Source organism: Sesamum indicum, linkage group LG12, assembly GCF_026168435.1.
Source record: "Sesamum indicum cultivar Baizhima isolate 11 linkage group LG12, ASM2616843v1, whole genome shotgun sequence".
Classification (NCBI taxonomy): domain Eukaryota; kingdom Viridiplantae; phylum Streptophyta; class Magnoliopsida; order Lamiales; family Pedaliaceae; genus Sesamum; species Sesamum indicum.
This window is the reverse complement of record NC_142668.1, coordinates 10234608-10246055: the sequence shown is the minus strand read 5'-3', so window position 1 is coordinate 10246055 and position 11448 is coordinate 10234608. Positions and strand designations below refer to the sequence as shown.

The following is an 11448-nucleotide window of genomic DNA, read 5'->3' as shown; positions in this document are numbered from 1 at the left end:
GTAAACTGTAACTATATTAATCGAGATTTATCATAATTATAAATACTCTTTGTCAAAAGAATTATAAAAATACCCTTCAAATGGAACATAATTATGTAGTGTCTAGACATTAAGGTAGAAATTATTAATTTACCCTTGCTGATTTATTTGAAAAAAAAAAGTATTTTGAAAAAGGTAAAAGAAAATCTAAGGGTGAACAAAATAAATAATCTATAGAGCAGATTACTTTGAAAAAATGTTTTAAAAATTTTATAAAATTATAATTTACAATTCAAAAAGCCATTTGCTTTGTTCACCGTAAAATTGAATGAAAATGTAGAAGAAGTTAACGAAACTGGCTTGTTGTTAGAACGACATTATAATTAAAAAATATTTATAAATTACGAAACATATTCATAATTATATGAAATAACCAAAAAAGTATTTATAAATTCGAGCAGGAAAGCATTTTATTTTCTTTCTATTTTCCTTAAAAGGAAAGGGACATGGATAATGAGACTATAAAAAGGGATAGTCTCAGTAGATGGTCCACAGCAAGGTTAAGAGAAAATGGAAGTTGTATGGCAAATACTTGCAGCCTCTTCTGCCTTTGTGGTGTTAATGTACTCATGGAGAGTAGTGAATTGGGCTTACATCAGGCCGAAGAGGCTGGAGAAATTCCTGAGGAAGCAGGGTCTCAGTGGGAATTCCTATAGATTGGTGTATGGGGACTTGAAAGAGATGTTGAAGATGATGGAGGACGGCAGGTCCAAGCCCATCAATCTTGATGATGATATCAAGCCAAGAGTCCTTCATTTTGTCTTCAAAACCGTTCAGAAATATGGTATATGATTGATTTCTTGTAATTGTTTTGTGGTGGGTTGAAGTTTATGCATGTGGAATTTGTGAAGAAAATACTGTATATAAAATCTTGTTGTGATTGATCTTGATTTTTTGCTATGTGGTCTGAGCTTTGGTTTACATTATTTGATGATAATGTTAGTGTTCTTGCCTGACTGGGAAAGATGCAGTTGTTGCCTAATCTGTTGAACTGTTGGCTAATTTAAGTAAGTGGGGAGCTGAGATTACATAGTGAAGTTAGAGTAAAATGATGTACCATTCAGTGATTGAGTGGGTTCATCAGGTTTTAGCTTTATTGAATTCTTGACAGAGAAAAGAGTGAGATAGTCACTGGTATGGATGTGAATGAATCAGTGGAATAGAGCAAGGTGGTAATCAAGCTTGATTTGAACTACTTATTGAACCTAAAATTGTGTTTGAGTTTGCCTTGATTCGAATGGAATGTACTCACCTTGAACGTAAGTGGGGTCGAATAGTTAGATCTTTCGGGTATATTTAGTGGTCTTTGATTGACATATTCGGGTTTGAACATAGCATCGAATGTTTACGAAAGAAACAAGATGAGCGGATGAAGTTCAAATGAAACTGTACGGATGAATCGTGAGTGATTTAGTTTGTTCTTCAGTCCTAGCAGAATGAAAGTGATTGTTTTTGTGTGATCATAACTTGCAGGAACTGAGTCCTTTCTGTGGCTTGGCCCAAGGCCTACAGTTACAATATCGGATCCTGAACTCGTTAAGGAGGTGATGAACAAGTATGACATCTACCAGAAGCCCAATAACCCAAATCCGCTGACGAAGCTGCTTGCACAGGGAGTTGTCAGCTATGAGATGGATAAATGGGCAAAGCACAGAAAACTAATCAACCCTGCTTTTCATATGGAGAAATTGAAGGTTCTCCGTGGCTATGATTTGTATTTTACATGCTCGTTATTACTTGATTCCTAGATGTCTAAAGATTTCATAATTAAGTGAACAATCTTAAACTTTCATCATACTGTGATGTACTGAGACAAGGCTGCTTTATGGCTATTGCTTGGAACAGCTCATGATTCCGGCATTCTATCTGAGTTGTGATGAAGTTTTGAACAAATGGGAAAAGAGTCTATCGCCGGAAGGATCATGTGAGGTGGACGTGTGGCCATATCTACAAAATTTAACGAGCGATGCAATATCAAGAACTGCGTTCGGCAGTAGCTACCAAGAAGGGACAAGAATATTCGAACTTCAGAGAGAACAGGCAGAGCACGTCATCAAGGCTTCACAGTCTATATATATTCCAGGATGGAGGTAAAAAATGAAACATGTCAATGACCTGCCTCTAAGAAATCTTTGTAGCAAAAGCTTAGATTTTATTGAAAAGGATCTTCCAATCTTTTCGCTGTGTAGATTTGTGCCGACGAAAAGAAACAAGAGAATGAAAGAAATCGAAAAAGAAGTTCAATCATCGATCCGGAGTATCATTAGTAGAAGGATTAAGGCAATGAAAGCAGGGGAAGCAAGTAGCGAAGACTTATTGGGCATTTTATTAGAGTCCAATTTCCAGGAAATCAAACAACATGGTAACAAGAGTTTCGGAATGACCATTGACGAGGTGGTGGAAGAGTGCAAGCTGTTTTATTTTGCTGGTCAAGAAACCACTTCAGTGTTACTCGTGTGGACGTTGATTTTGTTGAGTAGATTTCCCGACTGGCAGAAACGAGCCCGTGAAGAGGTTTTGCAAGTCTTCGGGAGCCAGACACCTGATTTCGATAGTCTGAATCACCTGAAAATTGTAAGTAGTTCCCAACCAAAAACTTTGAATCTCCCCAAGCATGAGACATAACCATTTAATCGCATAACTTGCATTCACACACTCTCTGATGTTGGACATCTTTATACATTACATTGGCATCCATGCTGTTTATTTTTGTAATACAGAATTTCCCCCTAGTCATTTGATTTTCAGGAAGGATTTGTAATTTAAAACACGACTGCACATGCAGAAATCAGTGGTATTCTTGAACTGCAATGGGGTACATAACTCTAGTGAGGTCCTTCTTAATCGTCTTCTTGATTGCAGGTTACCATGATCTTGAATGAAGTCTTAAGACTTTACCCACCTGTAGTTGGTCTTGGTCGAAAAGTCACCGAAGAAACCAAGTTGGGGAAACTAACATTACCAGCCGGGGTGCAGATCTCATTGCCAATTATCTTATTACATCACAGCCGAGAAATTTGGGGGGATGACGCAATGGATTTCAATCCAGAGAGGTTTAGCGAAGGTGTTGCAAAGGCGCAGAAGAGGCAAGGTATATTTTTCCCCTTTGGGTGGGGGCCTCGAATATGCATTGGCCAAATGTTCGCAATGATGGAGGCGAAAGTGGCGCTTGCTATGATTCTACAACGGTTCTCGTTCGAGCTTTCACCGTCTTACACGCACGCTCCTCAGACGATAATAACGCTGCAACCTCAGCATGGTGCTCACTTGCTTCTGCACAAGCTCTAAGAGTTTAGATCACTGTTTCTACATTTGCATGAAGTGAGATTTCTGGTGGTGTAAAGTAATACTTTATATGGGAATAATTGGTGTACTCTTTATGAATCTAATGTTGCTCGCATTGGACAGTGAACTAAAATTGATAAAATTAATACACAAAACCTAGTAATTCTCGAACTTTAAGGCCATGTTTATTTTCAAGGATGGATGGATTAATGCATGGCAGAAACTTGGAGGAGATGGGATAAAATACTTACATATTATGTTTACTAGTGTAGTCAAAAAATGGTTTGCTGTTAAATGATAAAATCATACATAAGATTTGGCGGGCCCAGCGTACTTTTACATGCAAGGTCTAATACTAGATTTGGTGGGCTGGATATTTTCTTAACATAAATCATGACGAACTCTTTTAAAATTTGATCTAATTATGAATATTTTTTTTTATTTGAGAAATTATCAACACCTCCTCAATATTTGATGAAATTGTGTAATTTTGGATAGAGGTTTGGAATTGTTAGTTCTTTTTTATATTTTTCTTTTCTTTAGAAAAAGAATTGAAAATTTGTAAAAAAAAAAAAAAAAAAACTCGAGTTGGGTGAAAAATTATTTTAAAAAGTATGTCCACTATGTTCATAAAAAAAATTAGAAAATATTAAAATATGATTAAAATGATAAGTTATAGTCACAAAAACATTTTGATTAGTTTACCACAAAAAATAGATAAAAATCTAATGGAGACTATGTTAGTTGTTGAACAGTCTTTTAAATAAAAAAGAATTGATAATTTGTTAAATACTAAAAAGATATTAATAATTAATTAAACATCACGTGAGTTCATCGCAATTTATGAAAAATGTACATTTAGATCGATGCACATTTTTCAACCAAAGCGTCATTATTTGCTAAGAAATAAAAGGAATATAGAAAGTTCGAGTGGCTAAAGTTGAAGCAGCTACTTGTGAAGTAATAGAACGAAAAGCAGTGACTAGAGTGGAAGAGTCAGAGTCGAAAAGAGAATTCCTTATTTCTTCCTCTTATTCGAAACCGTGCATGCATGAGACGTTCATCTCTCACGGCATCTAAGTGATCAAAGAAAGAAGAACTCATCTTCTTTCCTTTCTTATATATTACCTTCCTCGTGTGTGTATAAGATCGAATCCTTAGTTACTATATACCCCTTTCATTTAATTAAGAGTATAGATATATAATAGATAGATTTGCCTATGAAAATTATTATAAAAAACTATATTATTACCAATATTGCATCTATATAACTAATATGTTATTGACTTTATTTAATATTGTGTGTTTATATATGTATATATTTTTACGTTGCTAATGATTATCTCATATTATTTTTTCTGTGAAAATAATAAATTTTAAATTAATTCCGCATTTTGTAAAAAAGTAAAATCTGTATTCTAATCTCGAAAGATAAAATTTGGGATAGATAAATTTAGATAAGGACTGAGTAAAATTTTTTATAGTTTATTTATAGTAGATGAGGTTTCTAACTAAATTAAATATAAAATATAATCCTCAAACATAAGATAAATGCAAATTGAATTAATTAGTATCCTAATATACAAAGAAAATTCCTAATTAATTTAAAGTAGATCAGGTGCCTCTGACCAATTTTTTTATTTATAATTAAAAATAATAAAATTTTCAAAAATTAGTATTTAATAAAAAAATTAGCTTAATTGTAGCCGATCATCTATTATTGAATTATTATTATAAATGTATCACAAATTATTTTTAATAATAAAGCTATATATGAACTTTTACCACTGATTATTGCCGGTATCAATTTTATATTTATAAAACCCATTATTATAAATTAACTTAAAAACTTTTATCACTTAATATATATATATGTATATAGTAAATAACAATATTTTTATTTTACTAAAAATTAGGAAGAAAATTCAGCCAAAAAAATTTTTTTTCTTGGCTCAATCAAATTTGAACCAATTATATTACAAATGCAATACACTTGCCATGTGATTGATGTACAGTTTAAGAAAAGTGACCAATCACAAAGTAAGTATATTGATACTTGCTCTATGAATTGGATTAGTTCAGTCGAACCAAGTCTGGATAAGAATTTTCCTATGATTGGTCACTTTCTATCAACTACAAACCAATAACACCACAGATTTATTGTATTTACTGTATAATTGATTTGAGTCCGATCAAATCCAATTTGAGTTAAGTTTTTAGGGAGCTATAAAAAGGGACAGTCAGCTGGAGATATGTACTACACTGACAAAGGTTAACATAAAGACAAAATGGAAGGTGTATGGCAAATAATTGCTGCATCTTTAGGCTTTGTGGTGTTAATATGGGCATGGAGAGTGGTGAAATGGGCTTACATGAGGCCGAAGAGGGTGGAAAAGTTGCTAAGAAAGCAGGGTTTCAATGGGAGTTCCTATAGATTGGTGAATAGGGAATTGAAAGAGCGGCTGAAGATGGTGAAAGAAGCTAAGTCCAACCCCATCAATCTTGATGATGATATCAAGCCAAGAATCCTTCCTTTTTATACCAAAACCATTCAAACATATGGTATGATTGTTTTCTTGTATTTATTTATTATTTTATTTTTTTTTGGGTTGATTGAATTTTAGCCTATAGTGAGAAGAATATATATATATATAGCAAATTCTAACTTTTCGGAAAAAAAAAAGAAAAAAAAAACCTCCATAACTCCCCCGGTTTTTTAGAAGTTCAGGGGTTATGTCGTTCTTTTTTTTATTTTTCATGTTTTAAACCCTTTATATTTGCTTAAATTTTTTAAAGAAAAATTATTGTCCTTTAATTTATTCCTGGAAATTGATCTAATGGTGTTTTTATAGGGATATTTAACCCAATATTTTTCATGAAGTCTTGCTGGATTGATTGTTTTGTATGTGAGCTCTTGATTGATGCTATTAGTGTTGTAGCATTTTCAGAAAAGATTCCAGTGCCCCAATTTTATTATTTGTTTGGTTAATTTAAGTGAACGGGCAAATGTGTATTGGATTTTTTATTTCAAATTCTATGGGGTTTTTTATTATAATTTTTTTAATATAAAATATATTTTATCCCCCAAATTATTTTTGATGTAATATTTACCCTTAATTATAATTAAGGGTTAAATTTATTTTTATCTCTTGTGATATATCAAAATATCAAAAATCCCTTTCTGAAATTTGCAATATAAAAAATCATCCCTATATTATGAATAAATCATCGCACCGTCCCTTGGTCAACTTGAACCTATTTTTTAGAAACAATGACTAAAATAGCCCTTTTAGTCAACCGATCAAATTAGGTCTATTAATATATAATTATTTTAATTTACTATTTATAATATATATAATTATAATTTTAAAAAATTTAAAATAATAATTATAAATTCCCTCCTCCCCTTCCCTTGGCCCACCGCCCGTTTGGGCAATGTCGATCGCCTAGATCTGGGCGATCGATGTCGTCCTCGATGGAGATAGACAACGGCTGTCGCCAGGGGTGAGGAGGGCGCTGCGCCCTCCTCTTCGCCATTGCCGCTACATTTTTTTTCTTTTAATATATAATTTTTAATTAATTTAATTTAAATTATATTTTATTATATAAATAATTATATAATTATTAATAAATATTATTATATAAAATAATATCTTATTTTTTATAAATATATATATATTATTATATATATTAGATGTGAGAGAAGGGCAAAAATATCAAAAAGGGTATTTTCATAGCAAATTCGCAGTCGAAGCACGTGTTGCCCAATTTCTGTAGCGAGGGGGTTTTTTGAACTTTATTTTATATCACAGGGATATACGATACTTTAATTTTTATAAGGGATGTTTTAAACATTCCTATTATTAAAAGGGCATTTTTAAATTTTTTCCTTATAATTAACATATGCATATCATGTGCATAGGGACAGGCGGGGTTACTTACTGAAGTTAGAGTAACATGAAATAGTATTCTATGATTGAGTGGATTTATCAGGTCTCAACTTTATAAAATTCTTGAGAGCCAGATAGTAGTGGGATGGATGTAAATGAACCAATGGATTAGGACAAGTGGTACTCAATCTTGATTTGAACTTCTCATGGAACGTAAAATTGTGTTTGAGTTTGCTTTGATTGTCATATGATTCGATGTCAGACGGGCTCTAATAAATCTGAAACATGAGTGGAGCTCGAATAGTTTGATTTTTGGTATATATATATATATTGTTAGTACAAGATAACAAATGGAAAACACTCTATGTCAGACGGGCTCTAATCAACCTGAAATATGAGTGGAGTTCGAATAGTTTGATTCTTGGTATATATATATATATATATATATATATTGTTAGTACATGATAACAAATGAAACGATAAGTGGACCGAGTTCAGATGAAACTTTAGCGATGTACTGTAAGTCGATTATTGAGCCTTAGTAGATGAAATTGATCGTTTTTGTGCGATCATAACTTGCAGGAACTGAGTCCTTTATGTGGCTTGGCCTAAGCCCTACGGTTATAATATCAGATCCTGAACTCATCAAGGAGGTGATGACCAAGACTCACATCTACAAGAAGATCAAGAATGCGAATCCACTGACGAGGCTGCTTGCACAAGGCCTTTTCAGCTATGATTTGGATAAATGGGCAAAACACAAGAAAATCATCAACCCTGCTTTCCATATGGAGAAATTGAAGGTTTTTTATTGCCATGTTATTACCTAGTTCCAAGATGTCTGAAAGAATATTTCATACTTTAGTAAACTACCTTAAACTTTCATGCATCATAAGATGATCATGTGCTGCTTTTTGGCGATTGCATGGCAACAGCTCATGATTCCGGCCTTCTATTTGAGTTGTGACGAAGTTTTGAACAAATGGGAAAAGAGTCTATCGCCAGAAGGGTCGTGTGAGGTGGACGTGTGGCCGTTTCTACAGAATTTGTCGAGTGATGCAATATCAAGAACCGCGTTTGGTAGCAGCTACCAAGAAGGGAGAAGAATATTCGAACTTCAGAGAGAACAGGCCGGGCACTTCTTCATCGCCTCGCGGTCTATGTATATTCCAGGATGGAGGTAAACAAGACATGCTTAGATTCTGATGAAAAACATCATCCAAACTGAGCCTTTGATCACACAAAATTATAAAGAAAAAAACTTATCTTCCTATGCTCTAAACTTGCTTTTTCGCTGTAGATTTGTCCCGACAAAACGGAACAAGAGAATGAAGGAAATCGCAGAGGAAGTTCAGTCTTTGATCCGAGGTATCATTAGTAGAAGGGTTGAGGCAATGAAAGCAGGGGAAGCGAACAACGAAGACTTATTGGGCATATTGTTGGAGTCCAATGCCCGAGAAATCGAACAACATGGTAACAAGACCTTTGGAATGACTATTGATGAAGTGGTTGAGGAGTGCAAGCTGTTTTATTTTGCTGGCCAGGAGACAACTTCATCGTTGCTCGTGTGGACCTTGGTTCTGTTGAGTCGATATCCCGACTGGCAGAAACGAGCCCGTGAAGAGGTTTTGCAAGTTTTCGGAAGACAAACTCCAGCTTTTGATGGGTTGAATTACCTGAAGATCGTAAGTAGTTTCCTATAAAAAAATTTGAATCTGCCTAAGCTCGAACCAGAACTATTTAATCAAGTGCATAGCTCATACTTGATTTATGCTCAGGATAAATATATTGACACTCTCTAAGATCGGACATATTTAAATATACAGTGATCTTTTGTATGTTATATATATTCACTTGACATAACTCTTGAGGGGTCCTATATAATTGCAGGTCACCATGATCTTATACGAGGTTTTGAGGTTTTACCCACCGGTAGTTACTCTTGGTCGAAGAGTGACTGAAGAAACCAAGTTGGGGAACTTAACGTTGCCAGCCGGGGTGCAGATCTCATTGCCACTTATCTCATTACATCACAACCGAGATATTTGGGGGGACGACGCAATGGAATTCAAGCCAGAGAGGTTTAGCCAAGGCGTTGCCAAGGCGCAGAAGAGGCAAGGCATATTCTTCCCGTTCGGCTGGGGATCTCGCATATGCATCGGCCAAGTGTTCGCAATGATGGAGGCGAAAGTGGTGTTGGCTATGATTCTACAACGTTTCTCGTTCGAGCTTTCACCGTCTTACCAACACGCTCCTCAGAGGGTGGTAGCGCTTCAGCCTCAGCATGGTGCTCATTTGCTTCTGCACAAGCTCTAGAGTTTTGATCACTGTTTCTACATTTGCATGAAGTGAGATTGCTGGTGGTGTATTATAATACTTTGTATGGGGATAAATTGGTGTACTGTTTTTGAACATATTGTTGCTCAGACTAAATTACAGTCCTTGCTTCATGTTTGATGCACCATATGATGATTTTACTTGGTCGTCATTCATTACTCTTTTTAAACTCTTTATCACTCACATTATTAATAATGCACTTTTCATATAGTAACTTCAGGTATGATCATATACGATTCCGAGTTTCGGACTCGATTTTTTCAAGATTAGCCGAACTTTTGGTCTGAACGAAAAATAAATTAATGATAACAAAGAAAAGATAAATATATATTTCAATATCTATGTCTGTATTATTCATTGAAAATACGACCTCAGAGTAATTAATTTGAATGACAAAATATTTATTGATAAAAGTACCCTTAAATGTACTTATTTTTCCAAAAATATTTATTCTTTTAATTAATATGGTCTCTTATCCATTGAAATTGAAAAAGAAATGGTGCTTTGGACCAAAGTTTGAAGAAAATCATAAAATTGGAGGGAAATAGTTGTGTTTCCATCCCCCTCCAAACAGGTTTCTATTACAAACTTCCTGATTATGTGCATGGTAGACATGTTCATTTCCTAGTCTTATTCTATTAGGTTTCTTCATTGTAAGTCTATAAATACGTGGGGTAAACTCATTATTCAATACTTTCTTATTATTGAATTAATACTATTTTTTTTCAAAAATCTTAAATTTTAGCATAATCAATTAATGGAAAAAAATGTAATTTTAGTTGTGTAACTTATGGGGGTGGCAATTTTGTTCTTGCACAAAATTGATTTTCGCCAATTTAGTCCTGTAACTTTAAAATTTTGGCAATTTTCATCTTTTTTTTTCAGCCAAATAATTGAATGTGACTTGCACATGATCCAATTAAATTACAATTTTAGTCCTGTAACTTAAGAGACGTTGGCATATTTAGTCCTATAACTTGAGAGAATTGATTTGGTCCTTCATGAATTTATTTACAGGACTAAAATTGCAAGTTATATTACAATTTCCAGTCAAATTGGTCGGGAAAAGACTAAAATTGCCAAAAAAATATAAAGTTACAGGACTAAATTGTGAAAATCAATTTGTACAGGACTAAAAATGCCACTCCCTAAGTGACCGAACTAAAATTGTAATTTTTCCTTAATTAATTTAGTTTAGTTTTAGGTTAATTGTTCTACATTAATACCTCTAGCCCTATAAAGTCCGCTGCTCCTGAAGATGGCGACCCTGTGTTCAGGGGTGATGAGCAATGTGACATCCCTCTGGGTTTATCGAAGGCGTTGCAAAGGTGCAGAAGAGGCAAGGCATATTCTTCCCATTCGGCTGGGGACCTCGCATATGTATCGGCCAAATGTTTGCAATGCTGGAGGCAAAGGTGGCGCTGGCCATGATTCTACGACGTTTCCGTTCGAGCTTTCACCGCCTTATACGCACGCTCCTCACATGGTCATAACGCTTCAACCTCAGCATGATGCTCATTTGGTTCTGCACAAGCTCTAGAGTTTTGACTCTTTCTATGTTGCATGACTCAAGAATGCTAGTAGTTAATAGTGGTAATCATGTTAGTAACAATACACTTATTATATAATGGGTTCAGATTTAATCAGACCCGATCAGATTCAAATTCATTTACAAGAAAAATGTTTATATAATGATGGCGAAATGTGTTAGGATCCACCAATTTTGACCCGACTCATAAATGTGGGGTTGGTTTCGAGATGTTTTTGATTGGATAGGGTTGCGCTTTGTGGGGTTTAATTGGGTCTTGGCTCTGAAATGAATCCAAATCAGTTCATTTGGGTCCAAAAGGGAGAATAATAAAGTTTAATAATTTTGGTAAAATAACCCATACATATA

At 34.3% G+C, this 11448-nt stretch overlaps 2 protein-coding genes across 2 annotated transcripts; both read left to right on the top strand.

Moving 5' to 3' along the window:
* The first annotated feature begins 517 nt into the window (after positions 1-517).
* On the top strand, positions 518-3428 carry LOC105165603 (cytochrome P450 CYP72A219). Its single transcript, XM_011084666.3, has 5 exons — positions 518-823; positions 1513-1733; positions 1885-2129; positions 2229-2613; positions 2902-3428. The coding sequence occupies exons 1-5, from the start codon at positions 550-552 to the stop codon at positions 3325-3327; spliced, it is 1551 nt and encodes a 516-aa protein (XP_011082968.1). The 5' UTR covers positions 518-549; the 3' UTR covers positions 3328-3428.
* A 2138-nt stretch (positions 3429-5566) lies between these two features.
* LOC105165604 (cytochrome P450 CYP72A219) lies at positions 5567-9694 on the top strand. Its single transcript, XM_011084667.3, has 5 exons — positions 5567-5886; positions 7797-8017; positions 8150-8394; positions 8515-8899; positions 9105-9694. Exons 1-5 carry the CDS (start codon positions 5613-5615, stop codon positions 9528-9530), a joined length of 1551 nt encoding a protein of 516 aa, XP_011082969.1. The 5' UTR covers positions 5567-5612; the 3' UTR covers positions 9531-9694.
* Positions 9695-11448: the final 1754 nt, after the last annotated feature.